The following is a 24470-nucleotide window of genomic DNA, read 5'->3' as shown; positions in this document are numbered from 1 at the left end:
TAGGCAGCTAGTATCCGTGCTGCTTCCCTCAGGTGGCTGTGTGTTTATGTCAAGGGGTGGGGGGAGGGAAATGGCACCATCCACCTCTTTTGTTCCTGCAGAGGCATATCGGTGCACACTATCAGGGAAGCACTGAGAGAAGAGTGAATAGTCTTCCTGCTGTATGTCTTAGGGTTTTTTTCAGATTGCTGTCTTCACACTGTCCACCTCCAGGTTGTTGGCCTGCCTTCTGTTCAGGGGCAGTGCACTGCTCTCTGGGCTCTATCCCAGCAAGTCTGCTGACTTTCAAAGCTTCACGCTTTGGGGATGTGTTGTGGGCAGGAACCTGCACTGGTTTGCTGGGGGGAGGGTCTCACCATGCTAGGACTGAGGCAAACTTGACTGAGAAGGGCGGTTGTGCCAGAGTGCAGGGGTGTGGGATTTGCTATAAGCAAGTCAGGCAGCCATTGTTGGGGCTGAGCTCCTTTCTGCAGGTGGCTCTGTGTGTATGCTGAGAGGTGGGGAAGGGAAATGGTGCCAGCCGGCTCCTTTTTTCCGGAGAGGTATCTCCTTGAATACCCACTTCTCAGGGACACACTCCACTGATCTCCCCCCAGTGTGCCCCAGGTACTCCTCAGATCATTTTGTCCATGCTGTTTGCCCCCTGGGTTGTTTGCCTGCCTTCTCTCTAGGGGTAGGGCAGCACCCTTAGGGCTCTATCCCAGCCAAGCCCATTGGCCTTTAAAACTCCAGTTTTCAAGTACTGCTGGTTCCAGGAACTCAAGAAAATCAGCCCCTCTCATTTTTCTAGCATGTGTCTTTGGGGGAAATGTTTTTCTGTGTTCCCCTGTGTGCTCTTCTCTCTCTTGCATTTCTCTGCGACCATGGTTCCTTCCTCTCTGTGGCACCCGTGATCTCCGCTAAACCACATCTCCACATTTCCTACCTTCCTCGATGTGGCCTCTTCTCTCCCTTTAGTTGTGGAGTTTGTTCTGTCAGTCTTCAGGTTGATTTCTGGGGTATTTAGAATGATTTGATAGTTATCTACCTGTGTTTCTGGGGTGAGACGAGCCTAGGGTCCTCCTACTCTTCTGTAATCTCTCTCTTCCTTGCATATTATAATTGTATATGTTTATAATTCTCTGAGATCATAATGTGTCTATTCCACTTACTTGCATTTATCTTGGAAGTGGGATAGTTCAGCTAAACAGCTTTTGGAACTTTTAGAGAATAGGTGTTTTAAATATAGTCAGTGACTCACTTCTTTTCTTAGCTATAGCTTTTAAAGGGAAATTAAAGTATTCATGGATAGGGTCGCCTGGGTGACTCAGTCGTTAAGTGTCTGCCTTCGGCTCGGGTCATGATCCCAGGTTCGTGGGATTGAGCCCCACATCGGGCTCCCTGCTCGGCAGGAAGCCTGCTACTCCTTCTCCCACTCCTTCTGCTTGTGTTCCTGCTCTCACTATCTCTCTCTCTGTCAAATAAATAAATAAAATCTTAAAAAAAAAGTATGGATAAATTATTTTTATAAAATTTTGCGTTTTTTCTTTTTTTTTAGAGAAAGAGCGCATATGTATGAGCTATGGGGAGGGGGAGAGGGAGAGAGAATATTTTTTATTTTTAAAGATTTTATTTATTTGACAGAGAGAGAGAGAAACTGAGCAGGGAGAGCAGTAGAGGGAGCAGGAGAAGCAGGCTCCCCTCTGAGCAGGGAGCCTGATGGGGGCTCGATCCCAGGGTCCTGGGATCATGACCCGAGCCGAAGGCAGACGCTTTAACCCACTGAGCCACCCAGGCGCCCTGGGAGAGAATCTTAAGTAGGCTCCACACCCAGCGTGGAGCCCAGTGTGGTTCTTGATCTCACAACCCTGAGATCATGACCTGAGCTGAAATCAAGAGTCAGATGCTTAACTGACTGAGCCACTCAGGCACCCCAGCTTTAGCATTTTGTATTCTCATTTTTTAGTGAGAGAAAACATATATACACATTGAATATGTATTCTGTTGTTTTATTTTTTTGAAGTAAGCTCTATGCCCAACTTGGGGGTTGAATTCACAATCCTGAGGTCAGGAGTCACATGCTCCACTGACTGAACCAGCCAGGCACCCTCTACTGTTTTTTTCTTAATGCAACATTTCTTTTAAATCGGTCTCTTGAAGTGTCAGTAGTAGTATTGCATAAGTTTGGCTCTATGATATTTTTCATGTTTTATGGATATCTTATACATGTAAAAGAATATATACGGTATATGTAGATAAGTGCATATGTAAATTATAACGGTTTAAAAACTTGTGTAGTCTGATCTTTTTTAACAGCTTTATTATCCACATGTGATACCATTCATTTGTACAATGTACACTTGAATGTTTTATGGTGTTTAGAGTTGTGCAGCCACCCATCACAATCAAATTTAGAACATTTTTCCTCTTCTCCAAAAGAAACCCTGTTCTCTTTAGCCCATTTCCTCTTCAGACTCTCAGGCCTAAGCAACCACTACTCTACTGTTTTGTGGATTTCTCTATTCTGGACAGCTCATACAAATGGGGTCATACAATATCTGGCCTGTTGTGATTGTCTTTTTTCATTTAGCATACTATTTTCAAGGCCCATGTTGTAGCATGAATTACTGCTTCATTCCTTTTTTTTTTTTTTCTTTACAGATTTTATTTATTTATTTGGCAGAGCGAGACATAGTGAGAGAGGGAACACAGCAGGGGGGGATTGGGGAGGGAGAAGCAGGCTTCCTGTAGAGCAGGGAGCCCAGTGCAGGGCTCAATCCCAGGACCCTGGAATCATGACCTGAGCCCAAGGCAGACGCTTAATGACTGAGCCACGCAGGTGCCCCTGCTTCATTCCTTTTTATGGCTTACTAATATTCTAATGTGAGATATCCACCTTTTGTTTAATCAGTCATTAATTAGTGGATATTTGAGCTGATTCTACTTTTTTACTATTATGAATAATACTGCTTTGGGCTTTTGCATACGGGTTTCTGTGTGGGCATGTTTTCATTTAATTTTTTTTGTGTATGTACCTAGGAGTAGAATTGCTGGGTTATATTGAACATCTATGTTTAAACATTTGAGGAATTTCCAGATTGTTTTCCAAAGTGACTGTATCATATTACAGTCCCACCTGCAATTTATGAGGGTTCCAATTTCTTTATATGCTTGCCAACACTTGTTAATGTCCGTCATTTTGATTATAGCCATCTTAGAGGTGTCGGGTAGTATCCTACCATGGTTTTGATGTGCATTTCCTTAGTGACTAATGATATTGAGCATCTTTTCATGTCCGAATTGGTCATTGGCATATCTTCTTTGGAGACGTGGCTATTCATATCTTTTGTCCCTTTTTAAAATTTTGTCTGTCTTTTTGCTATTGAGTTGTAAGAGTTCTTTATGTATTCTGGGTACAAGTTCCTTATCAGATGTATGATTTGCAGATATTTTCTTTCATTCTTTTGGCTTGTCTTTTAAATTTTTTGATGATATTTTTAAAGCACAAACCTTTTTTAGTTTTAATGAAGTCCAGTTGATACACTTTTTCTTTGTTTGCTTGCACTTTTGGTGGCCTAATTAACAAGGATTTACTTAACCCAGGGTCACAAAGATTTACCCCTATTTTTTCTTACAAGAGTTTTATAGTTTTAACTTTTACATTTAGATCTATGATTTATTTTTGTAAAATATGTAAGAATGTAGTCAACTTCATATTTTTGCTTGTAGATAACCAGTTATCCCAACACATTTGTTGAAAAAAACTATTATTTCCTGATTGAATTGTCTTGACATTCTTGTTGAAAATCGGTTGAACGCAAATATAAGGGTTTCTTTTTGGGCTTTCAGTTGTAGTTCATTGACCTATATTTCTGTTTTTATGCCAGTACCACACAGTCTTTATAATAGTAACTTCGTGTGGTAAGGTTTTTTAATTTGATAGTATGAGTATCCAACTTTGGTTTTTTGCTATTCTGGGTCCTTATGTACTTTTAAGTAAAATTTTATTTATTTATTTATTTTTATTTTTATTTTTATTTTTTAGCAAGGCAGAGGAGACCCCAAGCTAACAGCCCCAGGTGCCGAGGTTTATTTTTCCATACTCTTATATACCTTCTACAGCGATATAGATCTATAATGATTTACAGCAGGGGCGTAGTAAGGCACATTCCTCCAGGTATACAGGATTAGTCAAGCATGTAAGAATCTTTAAAACAGAATAAAGGAACAGAGGGGCGTGCCCAGTGTGCTGTTTACAGGACAAGGGAACAAAGAGGGGAGTGCACAGCGTGCTGTTTACAGCTGGCTTCCTATCTACAAAACATCTGCTGCTGCGTACTTTAGAACTGACCACACACATTCCAAGGGCATTTCACTCTGATCCTTACGGGTTATTTTTTTAACCCTGCAATCTCGAGTTTTCTCAGAGATCTCGGAGTCTGAGTGAACATGACCAGTGGTTCTTGTGGCGTTCTGTTTCCCCCTTTCTTTTTTCAAATTAGCCACTGTCGTAAGTACTCTGTGATGGAGATTTTGGGCACTCATTTGTTTTTTTGAGGGTACAGTATCTGGGATCCATACCCCCATATGGGCCTGGAGAAGAAGGATGGAATCCGTACTGTGCAGAGGCTCATGTCGCCACCGCTAACATAGCCAGGAACAAATGTTCAGGGGTTTTGGTAGATCTGGTTGTTTCTAGGACTCGCTCCGCCCTCTGAGTGAGGGTCTTCAGTTGCCCCCAAGTTGGTGGTGGCAATTTTCATTTTCGAGGCCTCTTCAAGGAGAGTGTTGCCATCTCTCAGACACGGGGTTGGGTAGTCAATCCCTGCAGCGGCTGAGAGACCTCTTTTGTTGTCTTTATCACCAGTCCTGGGCCAGACTTTCCGAAGAGGTATCCAGATTGCTCGACTGGATCTATTACCTTCTGTAGGGTTCCTATCGCTGGCCGATCACTCCTCGACAGGGGCTTCAGGTCCCTGTTCAGGTGCCACTTGTCGACCTCAGAGAGTCGGGGACCTGGGGTGGCGAAGGAACTGAGAAAAAGAGATGACAGTATAGCGAGGCACAGGGGACCCCTAGCTAACAGCTCGAGGCCGTAAAATTTGATTTTAAAAATTTGTAACTTTAAATAAAATGTTCTTTTCAATAAGATTTTAAACCAGGTAGTGAAGTCATTTATATAGTGATTTGAAACTAATTCTTTCCAGTCATTTACGTAGTGATTTGAAACTAATTCTTTCCATCTTTCTCTATTCTAATACCTTATCATTTGAGCAACAAATTTCCAAATTTGATATTACTACCTATCTCTTTTAATTGGAATACTTTTGCGTCTTTTTTCATTGTAAGAAATGAAGCAAATAAGATTTGTGTATCCAGCAGGTCACATGGAATGTTTTTATCATTTAATTAAAGTAATATTACTGTGTATTTTGGAAAATATAGAAGTTAGGAAAAGTGTTTTGGATAAAGACACTTAGATATAATCATGGTATAGAATAACATGTAGTAGAAATATATACAGTATTGTAAAGTCTCATTTTCTTGATTTCAGTATTAAAGTTTTTCATGTGAATCAATAACTCAGAGTATTTTCCTTTAGGCCATTGCATTACCTCCTATAGCCAAATGGCCATACCAGAATGGTTTCACATTTCATACCTGGCTAAGAATGGATCCTGTAAATAACATCAATGTGGATAAGGATAAACCATATTTATATTGGTATGTATTTTTGTAAGTTAGTGTTATTATCTTACTTTGAAAGTGAGAGAATATCTAGAGGTAAAATGAAAATTATTCTTTGTAGTTTCAGAACGAGCAAAGGTCTTGGTTATTCTGCTCACTTTGTTGGGGGCTGTTTGATTATAACATCAATAAAGTCAAAAGGAAAAGGCTTTCAACACTGTGTGAAGTTTGATTTTAAACCACAAAAGGTATGTGTTCTTATTAGTTAAATTAACAAGCTATGCTAGCCTTCAAAGTGCTTTGTTTTAATATTAATGATATAACATGTGATAGATCACAACTCTGTTTATTCTGTTTCAGAAAATGAAGTATAAATCACTGGACAATTGTTAACCTTCCTGATTTGGATAATAAAAAGCATGATATTTTGTTATTCATAGAATTTAAAAGAAGTACAAGGGGAAAATATCAAAATATCAAATACTATTACTTTAGTAGTAGTAGTAGTAGTAGTAGTAGTATGTGCCTTAAAATTTAGAGATTAATGAATGGTGTATGTATATAAATAAGTAGATAAAACAAATGTGGCAAAATGTTGGCAATTGTGCTATCTAGAATGGTGGAAAAGAGGGTATTTGTACTGAACTTCTAATTTTTTGGGGATATATTTGAAAATTTTCACAATAAAAAGTTGGAAAGATAATTTCACAATAAGTTCTTACCTATTGAGAGTTCCCTTGATTAAATACTGTTCCAGAGGTTGAATATTGAATTTAATAAAGGTAGTCTTATTTTTAGATTTAATTGTAATTTATAATTTAAGTTTTACTTGTTATTATCAATGTGGTTGAGTTTATTGCAAGAATTTTTTTTTTCTTCAAACTTTTTACTTATTCAGTGGTATATGGTAACTATAGTGCACATTTATAACCGATGGAAGAACAGTGAGCTTCGTTGTTACGTGAATGGTGAGCTAGCTTCCTATGGAGAGATAACATGGTTTGTCAACACCAGTGATGTAAGTAATTTGAAAAAAATTATTTTAAAAGCATGAACTTTTAAAATAAGAAAAATATATTATATATTGGGTATCAATTTTAGAATACCACAATGGCAGAGTTTTATAATGATATTTTGGCTAGCATGTTAATATATTTATAGAGTAGAACTGTGTTCATGTGCACATATTACTCAGTCATTATAAAATTATTCTAGATAGGGTAGAGATGAAGCTTTATAGGTAACAATGGGTATATATTGAAAATGTATCATTGGTTCATTTATCAAATTAAAGTTGGGAGCTCTATGGCAGAATTCTGATCATTTTTATGAATGAATTAGATGATACATGCTTATAAATTTTGCAAATAATTCATAGCTGCTTTTGATGACTGTTATCTAATAATGTTTTCAGGATTGAAAAACAGATCCATATGTATTAAACTCAAATTTTAAATAGGAATTAAATTTAAAAGTTCTTTTTTCTCACCAATGACATTTTTTAATAGAAAACTTGAAAAATACAGATCAGTAAAATGATTACAAACCATTCCACCCATTCACCATCAAATGCTTCTTTTGTATCCTATGCTACACGTATTTATGTATTATGTAATGATAATCTTAAGAGTTCAGGTTGTTGTAGTAGACTTAGGTTTGAATCCCAGTTCTATCACTTATTGACTATATGACCTTACTTAATCTATTAGGCCTAAGTTTCTCTACCTGGAAATGGGTGTAAAGTAGTACCTATCTCAAGGTTAATGTGGTAATTGAATGAGGAACTCTTCACAAATCTGTTAGCACAGTGCCTTGTACAGAGTTAAGTGCTCAGTAAATGTTAGCACTCATTTTTTAACACAAAAAGGGGATCAGATATATTTGTTTCTTAAACTGTTTTTTCCTTATGTTAGTCTTTATTAAGTGCTTCTTGTACTCCAGGCATTGTAATAAATACCTTTATTTTCTAAAAGTACTAACCTTGCAAGGTAAGTACTACTATAATCTCCATTTTACAGGTAAGGAGACTGAAGCACAGAAAGATCAACTAATTTGCCAAGATCAGCAGCCTGTGAAGTAGTGATTTGACTTAGGTGGCCTGTCTTCAGAACCCAAATGTTAACTTTTCTGTATTCCCTAACGGCAATACGTATATATTTTTCAACATTCTTTCTAATGGTTTTGTCACATAAGCGGATACTTTTAAAGAGCTGTGAAGAACTTTATTTTAGTCCCTCTTTGTTGTATACATGGGTCTTTAAAATGTGGTTTGCAACCTAGATGTTAAGAGAATTTTTTTTTTTTAATGTTAGAAGAAAAACATACACCTGCATTTCTGGATTTACATATTTCTTTTGAGAGATTGTATCTACTCCATGACCTCACCCATTATTTATATCTCGATATCTGCAAAAATCTTTCTTTACAATTTTAACTTCTCACCAAACTTACAGAACCCTGTTGACTGTTGCTTCTCCATTCATGTTAGCTCCATCCATATTAACTCACAGAAAAGGCAGATTGATTATGTCCTAAACTTAACTCATGATTTTTCCTTTTTGTAACAAAGACTGCTTCTTTGGTTGCCCAAGTATGAACCTTCAGAGTCCATAATGATTTCTCTGACTCTCATTTCCTGCATCCACTTTTTCATTTTTTTTATTTATTGTACTTTGGAAAACTTGTGTTATCTCCTTTTCTGTGATGTCTTTCCTGATCTCTACGGTAGGTAACAATGAGTGAATGAAGTGAAATGCTAAGTGAATTATTTTAATCTAGCCAGGTTAGTTTAGAGCGGACAGAACATTTATACTGAAACATTTAAGCAATGTAGGTTGCTTAATGTATCTATCTAGAGAAGATAATTTTTTTGTTTTTTTCTCTAATAAAATGTATTTTCTTTCACAGACCTTTGACAAATGTTTCCTGGGCTCATCAGAAACAGCGGATGCTAATAGAGTATTCTGTGGTCAGATGACTGCAGTTTACCTTTTTAGTGAAGCTCTTAATGCTGCTCAGATTTTTGCTATTTATCAGTTGGGCCTGGGATATAAGGTACTTAACTTGCTGTTCACTGCTTAACCAGTGTTAATTAAACTTTATTTAAAGGGAGGTGATGCATGGAGCAACCTACCTTGGGTTACAAAACTGAATGTCAGAGTAATCAGAGGTACCACAGGGAAGTCACAGGAATCTGAATGAAGGGTACTTTATATTTTTGAGGGAAACACAGTATACTTGTCATATGTGGGGCACTGTGCAAACTACTAGCTCAAGTTTCACCTTTAGTTCATGTTGCATTTCTTTGACGATGTCTATCTTTGCATAACTAAATTTTCAACATTTGCTGTGATAAAAAACAAGTACCATGTGGAAATTAATGTGGAACAGGAAATGAGGATGATGGTGTGAAATCTGATTCCAAATTTGAGAGTTCATGCAGTTCAAGATGCATAAAAAGTAATAAATCATTTTGCTAATGTAATGAAGAAAACATTTTTTTCTTTTGACTTGTGCCTTAATTTTTTGAGATGGCTATTAAATTGTTAAAATACAAAATTGTTTGAACCGAACCACTCAATAATATTTATTTTGATCAAAAGCACCATAAACAATTACTGAAATGCTGAGACTGTCGTGAACTAAGAAAAGTTGGAAACCTCTGGGTTAAGCTATTGTTAGTCTAGTTTAGTTTCAGGGAGCAACTTAGTCTGCTATGTTCCTTTGAAAACAAAATCTGTTTTATTGAGTTGATTTACATATACCATTACAGTCAGTAAAGTACACATATTTTAATTAGTTTTGTCAAAACTATAACTATCACAACAATCAAGAAATAGAATATTTCTGTTCCTGCGTAAGGTTCAGTGGTGCTTCTTCTGTCAATTCCTTCCACTTTTTTTTTTTTTTTAAAGGTTTTATTTATTCATTTGTCAGAGGGAGAGAGAGCACAAACGGGAGAGAGGTAGAGGGAGAGGGAGAAGTGGACTTCCTTCCAAGCAAGGAACCCAGTGCGGGACTCGATCCCAGGACCCTAGGATCATGACCTGAGCCGAAGGCAGACTCTTAACTGACTGAGCCACCCAAGTGTCCCTCCTTCCACTTTTCTAGCCACACTGCTTTCCTTTTGAGAGAAACTGCTTATCTGTCCCTTGATTAGATTTTTTAAGGTTTTATGTAAATGGAATCATGCAACATGTGCTCCTTGGAGTTTGGTTCCTTATGAGTCATACATGTTGTTTTGTTGTAGTAGCTCCTTTCTTTGTATTGCTTAGTAGTATTCCATTGTATGAATATATCACAATTTTTTAATCCATTCTTCTATTGATGGACATTAGGGTTGTTTCCAGTTTTTGGCTGCTGTGAATTAGCTGCTGTGAATATTGGTGTATGAGTCTTTGTGCTGACACATATTTTTATTTCATAAATATGTAAGAGTGGAATTACTAAGTGGTATGGTAATTGAAATTGCCAAACCCTTTTCCGAGGTAGTTATATAATTTTACATTTCTACAAGAAGTGTCTGAGCTTCCTACTTGTTCCACATCCTAAACATCTTATTGATGGTCTTCTTAATATTTGATGTTTCAGCGAGTGTATAGCAGTATCTCATTTTGGTTTTAATTTGCATTCTTATAATGACCAGAGATTCCAAGCATCTTTTCATTGCTTATTGGTCATTTGTGTATCTTCCTCTATGAAGTATGTTCACATCTTTTGCATATTTTTTGTTTGGTTTCTTGTTGAGTTTTGAGATTTCTTTATATATTCTGGATATAACTTTCATCAGATGTATGAATTACAAATATTTCTACCTTGGTCTCTGTCTTGCCTTTTTGTTTTCTTTCTTTTCTTTCCTTTTTTTTTAAGTTTTTATTTTTAAGTAATCTCTACACCCAACGTGGGGCCCAGACTACAACCCTGAGATCAAGAGTTGCGTGCTCCATAGACTGAGTCAGCCAGGCGCCCTTGCCCTTTTGTTTTTTGTTAATGTGGCTTTTGAAGAACAGATGAGTTTAATTTTTATCAGTTCTAGTTTATCAAATTTTTTGGTTATTGCTATGATTTCTTTTATCCTAAGAAATCTTTACCTATTCCAATTTTGGAAAGATTTTCTTCTCTTTTCTTCTCTTAAAGTTTCAGCATTTATATTTAAGCTTATGACCCATTTTAAGTTAATTTTTGTGTATGGTATGAGGTAAGGGTCAAGATTCATTTTTATTCCATATGTGTAGTCTGGTGTTCTAGTACTAATTTTTTGTAAATAATATTCTTTCTCCATTGCCTTACCTTGGCATCATGGAGGCTGTATTGTATTTCAATGACTTATATGTCCTTCTTATGCCAATGCTGTATGGATTGTCTTGATTATTGTTAGTTTCATAGTAAATCTTAAAAAAAGTCTAAAACCCTCAACTGTATTCTATTTCAAATTGTTTTGGCTTTTCTAAGCCCTTCACATTTCCAGATATATTTTAGAACCCACTTAATCATTTTCTACAAAGATATCTACTGGGATTTTATTTGGTGTTGTATTGAATATATAGATCAGTGAGGGGCAAATTGGCCATCCTACTCTTACTGATTTTTCCAGTCTGTGAACATGATGTATCTCTCTATTTACTTAGGTTTTTAAAAAATTCTCCTGGCACTGTTTTTTGGTTTTCATTGTATAGGGCATGTATACATTTTGTAAAATGTATTCTTAAGTATTACATGTTTTTTGGGTAATATGTTGTATTTAAAATCTCAGTTTCCATTTATTTGTTTCCAGTATATAGAAATGTAGTTGAATTTTGTTTATTGACCTTGCTAAATTCCTTTTAGTTTTACTAGCCTTTTTCCCTGGTTGTTGTTCCTGGATTTCCTACACGTATGTTCATGTAGACTGTAAATTTTACTTCATTTCCAGTCTGTATGCCTCTTCCCTTTTTTGCATTATTGTACTGGGTAAGACCACCAGTATAAATAGTTAAATAGAAATGGTGAGAGTAGACATTTTTGCCTTGTTTCTGATTTTAGGTGTAAAGCGATCATACGTATTTTATAGATGCCTTTTATCAAGTTGAGCAGTTTCTATTTCTGGTTTCCAGAGAATTACTATTAGGTGGATATTGAATTATAAAATGTGTTTGGCTTTTTTACCAAGTCTAACAGTCTTTCCTTTTAATTGGAGTGTTTACATAATTTACAATCAGTGTAAGTGTAGATACTGTGTGTCTTAATCTATCTTGTGATTTATGCTCTATTTCTTTCATCTGTTCTTTGATTCTTCCCTTTTTTTCTGCTTTGATTTGAATTAACTGCATATTTAGTATTTCACTTTATTTCTATTATTGGTTTATTATTTTTTAAAGATTTTATTTATTGATTTGTGAGCGAGAAAGAGAGAGCATGCATAATCAGGGGGAGTGGCAGGCAGAGGGAGAAGCAGACTCCCCGCTGAACAGGGAGCCTGTTGCAGGACTTGATCCCAGGACTCTGGGATCATGACCTGAGCTGAAGGCAGATGCTTAACTGACTGAGCCACCCAGGCGTCCCTATTATTATTATTATTATTATTATTATTAAATATTTTATTTATTTATTTGAGAGATTGAGTGTGCACACAAATGGGGGAGAAGGGCAGAGGAGAAGGAGAAGCAGGGATCATGACCTGAGCCAGAGACAGACACTTAACTGAGTCACCTGGGCATGCCTGGTTTATTATTTTTTTTGACATTAACTTATTATAGTCTACCAACAAATGATATTGTATAGTGTAAGCACCTTCCCACATAATCCTGCAGTTCCTTCTCCTGTCCTTTATTTTTTATAAGTTTTACTTTTTTATGTACTATAGTTCCTGTGATAACATTTTTTTGATTCATTCACTTTCATTTTGTATTTTAAAGGCATTAGAAATGATCAAGATCATGTTTTTTGTATTTACCTCTGTATTTACCGTTTCTAGGGCACTTCACTTTGTGTAGATTCATGTTTCTATCTCATATCATTTTTTTTCCATTTGAATATTTCTTTTTAATTTATCAATTTTTATTTAAATTCAATTAAGGTAATGTAGTATTGGTTTCAGAGGTAGAGGTCAGTGATTGATCAGTCTTATATAATACCCAGTGCTCATTACATCTCGTGCCCTCCGTAGTCCATCACCCAGTTACCCCATCCCCTCACCCCCCTCCCCTCCAGTAACCCTCAGTTTGTTTCCTATGATTAAGAGTCTCTTATGGTTTGTCTCCCTCTCTGATTTCATCTTGTTTTATTTTTCCCTCCCTTCCCCTATGATCTCTGTTTTGCTTCTTAAATTCCACATATGAGTGAGATCATACGATAATTGTCTTTATCTGGATGCCTTTTATTTCTTTGCCTAATAGCCCTGGCTAGAACCTATACCATCGGAGCCCTGTCTCATCTGGCTCCCTGCTCAGTATAGGCAGTCTGCTTCTCCCTCTCTCTTTCAAATAAATAAATGAAATGTTAAAAATAATGTGAATTGAGAAATTGATGATCATAGAATCACTTCTTGCTTTATTACTGTTGAAATCTGTTGTGTAATATCCATGTTTTAGAGAATTCCTCAACGTTAAGATAGCAGGGATATGGGAAACCAGCAATCTCAGAGTGACCTTTTAAGCAGTGCAATTAAGTACTTTAAGGATTAAAAAATACATATTTCAAAAGAAATGAAGGGTTAAATGCTTCTTTCATATGTTCTTAGTGTTTGATGAAGCACCATGTTGCTTTAAGTACTTTGAAAGGATATTGTTTTTATTTTAATTAATCGCATCATGTAGTATTTACACAAGAATATTATTCCAATAAAGTCAGCAGCAATTCCTGAAATGTGTCAGATTCTTAGTTTTAGTTTTGTTTAGATTTAGTTTAGTTGAGATTTGTTAGTGGGGGTGATTTATTTCTAAATTCCACTCAAAATAGAAAAAATGTTTTTTCCACTATTTCTTTTAAAAAATGTACCTGCTAGGGTGCCTGGGTGGCTCAGTTGGTTAAGCGACTGCCTTCGGCTCAGGTCATGATCCTGGAGTCCCGGGATCGAGTCCCACATCGGGCTCCCTGCTCAGCGGGGAGTCTGCTTCTCCCTCTGACCCTCTTCCCTCTCGTGCTCTCTATCTCTCATTCTCTCTCTCTTAAATAAATAAATAAAATCTTTAAAAAAAAAAATGTACCTGCTAATGTTGAGGTACTATACTTTGAATAGTAGCAGAGACTAAATATTTTTTTAATTGAACTAGATTCTGATCTTTACCTTGTCACAAATTATCTTTGTGGACCCAAAGAAGTCAGTTAATTTCTTTGGACTTTCTCGGTTTCTGCCTTTGCAAAATGGATTATATAATCTCCCAGATCATATAGCTATATATTGTAAGTTGGTAAATAGGTTAGCTTTTATACGTTGCCCAAAGGACATTTCCTATCAAAAGCATTTATTAACTTGTTTAAAAACATTTATTTCAGTTATGCTAACATTTCCATTATAATTAGTTTTCATTAAATTAAACAAAGCATATTAAATCAGTGCTTACAAATTTTTTAAGTTTATATAGGAGGCAGAAATTTAGAAAAATGATATATTAAAGCTTTTTAAATGTTTCATTTGGAGTCAGATAGGTAAAGGCAGTCTTATCCTGTTTTACATTTTATTTTTTTATAGTATTGAAGCAGAATTCACAAGTTGAATCCAACAAGTCTTTGTTGGAAAAGACATTCCATTTAGCTTTAAGTGGTTGCAGTTAAATTAAAGAAAAAAATCCTTGTCTGTGATTACTTAGAAGTATGGTTTAAAAGATAAAATACGAGCTCTCTGGTAAAGGTAAATATGTAGGCAAATAAAGAATCCTGTAATATTGTGATGTTATTGCATAAATTACTTTTAATTCTGATACGGAATTTAAAAGACAAAAGCATAGAACATCTAAATCTATATACGCAATATAAAAAGATGTAATTTTTGATATAAGTAACATAAACAGAGATGTAAATGAGTAAAGGTTTTGTATGTGTTTGAACTTAAGTTATTGGCTTAAAATAGAGTATTAAAACTTTAAGATGTTTTATGTAATTCCCATGGATACTACAAAGAAAATAACCTATAGAACTTTATACAAAACAAAAGGAGAAAGGGATATAAGTACCAAAAATCATTGGCATATAAAAGATAGTCAATTAACAAATTACAGTGAACAAAATGACAGTAGTCTTTAAATGTAAATGGATTAAACTTCCCACTTAAAAGAAATAGATTGGCTAAATGGATTTAATAAAACAGAATCCAACGTATTTTGTCTACAGGAGAGGCACTGTAGATCAAAGGACATATATAGGCTGAATAGGAAAGGATGGAAAAAGATAGTTCATGCAAATGGTAACCAAAAGGGTGCAGGGGTGGCCATACCTATATCCGAAAAAATAGACTTTAAGTCAAAAACTGTTAGAAGAGTCAAAGAGGGAAATTATAACGATAGAAGTGTCAATTCACCAGGAAGATCTAACAATTAAAAATACATACAGCTGGGGCGCCTGGGTGGCTCAGTCATTAAGCGTCTGCCTTCGGCTCAGGTCATGATCCCAGGGTCCTGGGATCAAGCCCCGCATCGGGCTCCCTGCTCTGCGGGAAGCCTCCTTCTCCCTCTCCTACTCCCCCTGCTTGTGTTCCCTCTCTAGCTGTGTCTCTCTCTGTCAAATAAATAAATAAAATCTTAAAAAAAACAATACATACAGCTAACTTCTGGGCTCCAAAGTATATGAAGCAAACACTGACAGAGTTGAAAGGAGAAGTATATAGTAACTCAATAATGGTAGGCTATTTCAAAACCATTTCAGTAATGGATATAAGAACCAGAGAGAAGATCCCTAAGGAAACAGGGACCATGAACAGCAGTGTAGACCAATTGGACCTAATAGATACATACAGAACACCCCACTAAACAATGATAGACAATACATTCTTATCAAGCTCATATGGAGCATTCTTCAGGATAGACAACATGTTAGCCCACATAATTAACAAATTTAAGAAAACTGAAATCACACCAAATATCTTTTCTTACCACAAGAGAATGAAATCAATAGCAGAAGAAATCTGGAACATACACAAATTTGTGGAAATGAAACAACAAACTCTTATACAACTAGTGGGTCAAAGAAATCACCAGGAAATTTCTTGAGGCAAGTGAAAACAAAACAACATCAAAGCTTACGGGATTTAGTGAAAACAATACTAAGAGGAACGTTTATAGTGGCAAACACCTACTTAAAAAAAAGAAAGATCTGAAATCCACTAACCTAATTTTTCCCTTCAAGGAACTAGAAAAAGAAGAGCAAACTAAACCCAGCTTTGTAAGTGATAAAGATTTAGAGCAGAAAATAAATGGAATAGAGACTAGAACAATAGAACACTCACAAGTTCTTAGCTAGATTATGAAAAAAGAGAAGACTCATTAACTAAAAGAAATGAAAGAGGAGGCATTACTACTAATGCCATGAATATAAGAAGAATTATGAGACTACTATGAACAATTTTATGTCAGCAAATTGAATAACCTAGAAGAAATGGATATTCCCAGAAACACAGAATCTACCAAGACTGAAGAAATAAAAACAAATCTGAGCAGACTACAGCTACTAAGGAAATTGAATCAGTAATCAAAAACCTCGGAATAAGAAAAAGCTGAGTACTACATATGGCTTCCCTAGAGAATTCAAACATTAAAGAATTAACACCACTCCTCATTCTTTCAAAAAGTGAAGAGGAGGGAACACTTCCAAGCTCATTTTAGGAGGCCAGCATTACCTTGATACCACAGCCAAAGGCACTACAAGGAAAGAAAACTACAGACCAATATCCCTGATTAATATCCATGCAAAAATCCTCAAAACAATACTAGCAAATCAAATTCAAGAGCACACAAAAGGATCATACTCTCTGACCAACAGGGATTTAGTCCTGGAATGGAGGGATGGTTCAACATATGAAAGTCAATCATTGTAATATACATGTTAACAGAGTAAAGGACAGAAACCACACAATCATCTCAGTTGATGCAGAAAAACGGATGAAATTCAACATTCTTTCATAATAAAAACACTCAACAAATTACAAGTAAAGGAAACTACTTCAAAATAATAAGGCTATATATGAAAAGCCCACAGCTGACATTAGATGCAGTAGTGAAAGACTGAAAGCTTTTCCTTTAAGATCAGGAACAAGGCCAAGGATTCCCATTGTCAGCATTTCTGTAGGACATAGTACCAGCTGTCTTATCCAGAGCAGGTAGTCAAGAATAGTAAAGAAAAGGCATCCTAATTGGAAGGGATGAAGTAAAATTTTATCTGTTCACAGATGATGTGATCTTACATGTAGAAAAACTCTAAATATTTCACAAAATGTTAGAACTGATAAAATCAGCAAGCTTGCAGACAGATTTGTCTTCCAACTTAAAATCTTTTGCATGTCAAAACTTTTGTGTATCAAGGAATTGAGTGAATAGGCAATTTATGAAATGGGAGAAAATACTACAAACCATATATTTGATAAAGGGTTTATATCTGGAATATATAATGAACTCCTACAACTCTACAAGAAAAATATGCAAATAATCCAGTTAAAAAGTGGGCAAAGGACTGGAATAGACTTTCTCCAAAGAAGATAATCAGATTGCGAACAAACATGAAAATATGTTCGACATCACTAATCATCAGAGAAATGCAAATCAGAAACAGTAGATATCACCTCATATACCATTAGGATGGCTATTTTAAAAAATGAAACAAAATAAGTGTTGGCTAGGGTATGGTGGTTCTTTAAGACATCAAAAATAGAATTATCATGCGATTGAGCATTTTCACTTATGTGTATAAATGGAAAAGAATTAAAAGCAGGATCTGAAAGAGATGTTTTCATACTCAAGTTTATTATAACATTATTCATGATAGCCAAGACAGCCTCATTGTCCATGGACAAATGAATAGATAAAATGTGGTATATATGTACAATGGAATACTATTCAGCTTTAAAAAGAAGGAAATTCTGACATGCTGCAACATGGTGAGTCTTGAGGACATTATGTTAAATGAAATAAGCAAATAAAAAATATGCTAGGATTCCAATTATATGAATTTTAAAAAAAATAGTCACACTCATAGAATCAGAAAGAATGGTGGTTGCCAGGGGATGGGGAGAGGTAGAAATGAGATGTTGTTCAATAAATACTGAATTTCAGTTTTGCATGGTGTACAAGTTCTAGAGATCTGTTGTACAGCAATATGCATATAGTTAATACTACTGTACTGTGAACTTATAAATGTTTAAAATGGCAAATTTTATGTAACATGTTAAGCACAATTAAAAAAATCCAGAAAGAAAAAAATACAGTGAAAAAAATGATAAAGTACCTGCTGTAGGGTACTAAGTTTTACATTTTTTTAATGTAAGGTTTTAATACCAAGTTGAGTTCATTTCTGTTATTCTTTAAAGTGAACACAGTGCACTTTAGAAGTAATTTAAACAAACAGGGCTCTTTTTATTTGATATTGTTAGGAAAATGATCAAAGGTGTGTACCTTAAATTTTTATATCTGGTGATTTGTATCTAGATTTTCTTTTTGTGGTATACTCTCTTAACTGTTCTACTTTTTGTTTTTAGGGTACATTTAAATTCAAAGCAGAAAGTGATCTGTTTCTTGCTGAGCATCACAAACTTTTATTGTATGATGGCAAACTCTCTAGTGCCATTGCATTCACTTACAATCCACGTGCTACAGATGCCCAGCTCTGCCTTGAATCATCCCCTAAGGACAATCCTTCAATTTTTGTCCATTCACCACATGCACTTATGCTCCAGGTACTCGCTATCTATAACCTTTTTTTTTTTAAGCTATAATCTTATAAGAATATTTTTCATGGTGAATTTTGATGCGTTACTGAGGTGTATTAGGTATTTTCTATTAAATACACGCAATGTAACATGTTGTTCTTATTATGCTTTATTTTAATTATTTTGGAAAAGAAATCATTAGAGTCTTTACTGTGAATTCTATTTTATAAGGATGTGAAGGCAGTTTTAACACATTCCATTCAAAGTGCTATGCATTCAATTGGAGGAGTACAAGTGCTGTTTCCACTTTTTGCACAGTTGGATTATAGACAATATTTATCTGATGAGGTTGACTTGACTATATGGTAAGTGCCTTTTTTCTTTTCTTTAATTTGATGTGAGAGTTACTTTCATTACTGTTGAGCTACACAGTATTTTTTTCTGCCTTTTAAATTTATTGTAAGATTAAAAGAGAATATAATTTAAAGACATTTGTGAACTTATAAATGTTACTACAAGTTCCTATCAATAATGGTAGTATTAATCTAAATTCTTTATCAATAGGAAATATGGAAGTGTAAAAAACATAATAAAGTTGTTTTTGAGTAAATTTGGAAATAATGATTTAACAAAAATGAATACATTTTTGTCATTCTAATTTAAAAAGATAAGTTATTTTAGATTATTACATGGCAATGATTTATTATGGGGATTTAGCTTTTCATTTTTAATTATTGTATATAACTAAAAACTAAAATTTTTGATGATGTTATTTATATTATAGGTGATTTGGTATTTTTTTTTTACAATTAGATTGTACATTGGACACATTTGTGTCTCCTCTCTTACAGTATAGATTCTGAAAAAGGCAGAGACATAAGAGGACACAATATAAAACATTGGAGAGGTGTCTAAATGAATTTTTCATGGCTATATTCTAGTGAGACTAGTAATTATGTTTAATGTATTATTTGAGTAAATGAGTTTTCTGTTCTTCCTTTTTAGAATTCTCTTTTCTGCTTTTATACATAAGTTGAAATCTATCAATGTATGTATTTAATGATGTAATAATTCTTTTGGAATTATTTTTAGGCAACAAAATGACTTTTTAAACTTTTTTTTGTATTTTTAAGTAATCTCTACACCCACCGTGGGGCTCAAACTCAAAACCCCAAGATCAAGAGTCACACACTCCACTGGCTGAGCCAGCCAGGCACCCCATCTTTTTCTTTTCCTAAGGAATGAGCTATCAAATCAAGTACTTACGACATTTAAAAAAATTAAAATTATCCTTGACATATTGCTACTTTGTAAATTTTTTGGTGTGTCCTGGTTTGAAACCTTTGTAACAGCTGTTGTTTTTTCTTGGTTATCCTTTTTTTTTTTTTTTTTAAACTTTTCAAAATCTTTATTGGAATTGCTGACATTTTAAAAGCACTTTCGTGGAGGAGGTTGGCTGCCAGTTAGCCTCTCTTTCTTTGTGGAGGTATCTCAGAGCCTTGAGAAGGAGGTAACAGCTGACCTTATTCCATTCCATTTTCAGTATCTCTAGAAGTTGTGATGATGGGAACATGACTGTAGCCCCTATTCAGTTTTAAAAGTCTTCTCAATTGACTCCTGAGTTATGATTTTCCTGTTGGGATAAGGCACAAAATTCTTAAATTAGTGTTTGAGGACTTAAGTTTAGTACAGTTTTACTTTCTTATTTTCCCCTTCATGATCTCCATTCAAACCAGGCCAGTCTGGACCCTAACACATTCTGAGTGTTTCTACCCTGGTATGTTTGCTCTGTGTATCTTTCCCCTCTGTTTGGCCTCTAACTCTCTGAAATTGAATATACTTGCTAATCTAAATTATATATATTCTTTAAGGACTTCATATACTTATGTTAGCTGTTTTATTGTTTTTGGACATTGCTAATTTTTCTCTAGTTCATGCATGTTTCCAAGTAATTCACTTACTAGTAGGTTGGTGATAAAGTATATGGAATAAACAATTAAGTCCTAATCCTACATTCAAATTCTAGTCCCGAAATAATGTTAGAGGCAATTTTATTAAAACTTCAATTTCCTTGAAATAGAGAACTTTTTTTTTTTTAGATTTTATTTATCTATTTGAGAGAGAGAGAGAGAGCACAAGAAGCAGACTCCCTGCTAAGCAGGGAGCCCGATGCGGGACTTGATTCTGGGACTCCAGGATCATGACCTGAGCCAAGGGTAGTCCTTTAACCAACTGAACCACTCAGGCGTTTTTTTTTTTTTTTTTTTTTTAAGATAAAAGAAAGGCTGTATCTAACAACCCCCCCACCTAAAAAAAAAAAAGTATTTTTTTGGACTATTGCCTGTTTTCTTATTCTAGTTCAACTTTGCTGGCTTTTATCATGGAGTTGTTGAAGAACTCAATTGCTATGCAGGAGCAGATGCTTGCCTGCAAGGGCTTCTTGGTAATAGGATACAGTCTTGAAAAGGTAAAGTATGAAATGCTTTACATTTTTTGTTCTTAATTTTCAGGCCATGGATTTGATCTCCTAAGTGGTTAAGAAATTCTTTCTGCAAGTATGTCTCCTTGGTTACATAAAATTACCAAAATTAAAATAACCTTTTGTTGTTTTACCTTGCCTCTGTTGCTTTATTGGAGAAATGTAGCATTGAGTCTCATGGCATCTTTAACTTTGAGCATAGTTTGTCGGCCAACTTTTTTCTGGTATTGATAGCCTTTAATTTACTTACGTTGCCTTGTATTGGTAGTGACCTTTTTTTTTTTTTTAATTTTTTTAATGGGAAGGGAGGGAGTGGGGGTGGAGAAGGAGAGAGAAAGAGAGAGAATTTTAAGCAGTCTCCACACCCAGTGCAGAGCCGGACACAGGGCTTGATCTCACAACCCTGAGATCATGACATGCATGGAAATAGTCAGTTGCTTAACTGATTGAGCCATCCAGTGGCCCTGGTAGTGACCTTTGATCTACTTTTTTTTTTTTGCAGTCTTCCAAATCCCATGTCAGCAGAGCAGTACTTGAACTTTGTCTTGCATTTTCAAAATATCTGAGTAATCTGCATAATGGGATGCCCCTACTCAAACAGTTGTGTGATCACATTCTTCTTAACCCAGCTATATGGATTCATACCCCAGCCAAGGTAATATATATAAATATATATATATATATATATATACATATATAGATTTTGTTTTTCTATTCTCACCAAGTTTTTGTAGTTGAGAAGAGTGATAATTATGAGGATTTTCTTTTATCCTTTCACATGCTATCATGTAAAATTTCAGTGGATTGTGTTTTTTGATAAGCATACTTTTTTCTTTTTAGGTATATTTGCAAATCAGTGTATCTTTTCTTTCTTTTTTTATAGAACAGTATGTTTTTTTTTAAATTTTAATTCCAGTATGGTTAAAGTACAGTGTTATATTAGTTTCAGGTATACAATATAGTGATTCAACAATTCTGTACATTACCCAGTGCTTATGACAAGTGCACTCCTTAATCCCCATCACCTATTTCACACATCCCCTAACCAACCTCCCCTCTGGTAACCATCAGTTTGTTCTCTAGTTAAGATCTGTTGCTTGGTTTCTCTCTCTCTCTCTTTTTTCCCTTTTCTTGTGTTTTCTTTCTTAAATTCCATAGGAGTGAAATCCTATGGTATTTGTCTTTCTCTGACATATTTCACTTAGCATTATACTCTCTAGCTCCATCCATGTCGTTGCAAATGGCAAGATTTCATTCTTTTTTATGGCTGAATAATATTCCATTATATAGATACACCACATCTTCTTTATTCATTCATCTATCAGTGGACACTTAGGCTGCTTCCATAATTTAAGTCTTGTAAAATAATGCTTATATAAACATAGATAGGGTACATATATCCCTTTGAATTAGTGTTTTTGTATTTTTTGGGTAAATATTTGTAGATTACTGGATTGTAGGATTCTATTTTTAAGTTTTTGAGGAACCTCTGTAGTGTTTTCCACAGTGGCTGCAGTAGTTTGCATTCCCTCTAACAGTGCAAGAGGGTTCTTTTTTCTCCACATCCTTGCCAACACTTGCTTCTTGTGTTGTTGATTTTAGCCATTTTGACAGGTGTGAGGTGATAACTCACTGAGTTTTGATTTGCAATTCCCTGATGATGAGTGATGTTGAGCATCTTTTCATGTGTCTTTTGGCCATCTGAATGTCTTCTTTGGAGAAACGTCTTTTTTTAATTTTAATTGGATTGCTTTTTTGGGGGGGATATTGTATAAGTTCTTTATGTATTTTGGATACTAACCCTTTATCAGATAGGTCCTTTGCAGATATCTTTTCCCATTCAGTAGGTTGCCTTTAGTTTGTTGATTGTTTCCTTTGCTGTGCATAAGCTTTTTATTTTGATGTAATCCCAGTAGTTTAGTTTTGCTTTTGTTTCCCTTGCCTCGGGAGACATATCTAGAAAAATGTTGCTATGGTTGATGTCAGAGAAATTATTGCCTGTGCTCTCTTCTAGGATTTTTATGATCTCAGGCCTTACATTTAGTTCTTTAATCCATTTTGAGTTTATTTTTGTGTATAGTGTAGGAAAGTGGTCCAGTTTCATTCTTTTGCATGCTGCTGTCCAGTATTCCCAGCACCATTTGTTGAAGAGACTGTGTTTTTCCCATTGGATATTCTTTCCAAGCCATGTCAGTATTTTTAAAAAACAGAGCTATAGTCTTTCTTTTCTATTAAATCAAAATTTTATTTGAGAGAGACTTTGATTTACTAAGTATAAATAAAAGTTGGACAGTTCCAATATAAATATGTTTCCTATCAATTCTACCTCTATTCTGTTGCCAGTATGCATACGTATCACTGTGTACACATGTATGTATACATATACATGAGTTTAATTTTGCAGGAACAGTTGAAATGTCACCTGGTTTTAAGGCTTGCATGATATACTGGTCTCAATCATTTTAATTCACATGAATTTAAATTATTAAATACAGTTATATTTGTACATGACTTGTTTAGTACTGTAACAATAAACCAATTACTTCTAAGTGAATATAAGTGAATTTGTGATAAAGTATATAAATAAAACCTTTGTTAAGTCCTAATGTATTAAATTGCCCTAAGAATATTAATTATGGTAGTGTTCAGGAGAACTTGAAACAGAAATTTTTATTAAATTGCATAATTGTATCTGCCTTATCTGCAGTTTTTGTTAGAAGTTGTATTATTTCATACCTATTAATTTCTTCTTTCCCCTTCTCCCTTTTGATCCATGTAGAATGTTTATCATTGTTTAGGTTGGAATGACACATACTTATTTTAGTTGTCAGAAAAAAATGCGGACTTTCTTTGCTTTTCTAGAGTCATAGTATCTTATTTTCAGTTGGTCTTTTCAAATGTTAAAGAGAAAAACAGCTGCTGACTCTGATTGCCATTTGGAAATAATCAAAGGAGGCAGCTGGAGGTTGTACCTTTTTATCTCTGGGTTCAAATATGACCTCTTTTTCTTCTATGACCCTCAGTCTTAATTCTTTTCAAGGATTGTTTCAAGTTACTTTTTAAACCTTTTACTAGACACTTTTTTTTCTCTTACTAAGCAGCATATTTGTAAGGCTTTGGATTTCTTTTGATGTGGTCTAAAAGCCTCTTATTAGATACTTAGTTGTAGAGGAATATTTTAAAAATTCATTATATCATTTTCTTAGGCTCCCGGTATTACTACACTCTATTTCTTACCTTTTCCTTGTTAATAATTTTCTTTAATTTTGTTTTTAGAATTTATAATTGATACGTTATGGTTAAACTTTCCTTGTTTTAAAAACGCTGTTTTATGTGTCCATTAAGGGGTTATATCTACTTTAATTGTATTATAAAGGTAGTCCTAAGGTGGTTTGTTTTCTGAAGTTTGTTTGATCTGAGTGTTATACAATTACAGGGAGGGAGGAAATTTTTAAGAAAAGAAATACAACATGATGCATACAAAATGAGGTTTAG

The 24470-nt window shown here is 34.8% G+C and overlaps 1 protein-coding gene across 3 annotated transcripts in view; it reads left to right on the top strand.

The window, feature by feature from the left end:
* Positions 1 to 24470, top strand: part of LRBA (LPS responsive beige-like anchor protein) — a 737558-nt gene that overhangs the window by 109774 nt on the left and 603314 nt on the right. For 2 of the 3 annotated variants that reach the window (XM_027597846.2, XM_027597847.2), the window contains 8 exons: positions 5582 to 5703; positions 5789 to 5915; positions 6566 to 6685; positions 8575 to 8721; positions 18326 to 18523; positions 18728 to 18861; positions 20855 to 20963; positions 21478 to 21630. In XM_027597846.2, coding sequence (XP_027453647.2) covers positions 5582 to 5703; positions 5789 to 5915; positions 6566 to 6685; positions 8575 to 8721; positions 18326 to 18523; positions 18728 to 18861; positions 20855 to 20963; positions 21478 to 21630 — 1110 coding nt within the window. The remainder of the gene's footprint in view (positions 1 to 5581; positions 5704 to 5788; positions 5916 to 6565; positions 6686 to 8574; positions 8722 to 18325; positions 18524 to 18727; positions 18862 to 20854; positions 20964 to 21477; positions 21631 to 24470) is intronic. The other variant, XM_027597848.2, reaches the window with a different exon arrangement.

The sequence above is a fragment of the Zalophus californianus genome, chromosome 2 (genome assembly GCF_009762305.2).
Source record: "Zalophus californianus isolate mZalCal1 chromosome 2, mZalCal1.pri.v2, whole genome shotgun sequence".
NCBI classification, from domain to species: domain Eukaryota; kingdom Metazoa; phylum Chordata; class Mammalia; order Carnivora; family Otariidae; genus Zalophus; species Zalophus californianus.
This window is presented reverse-complemented; position numbering and strand designations above follow the sequence as displayed.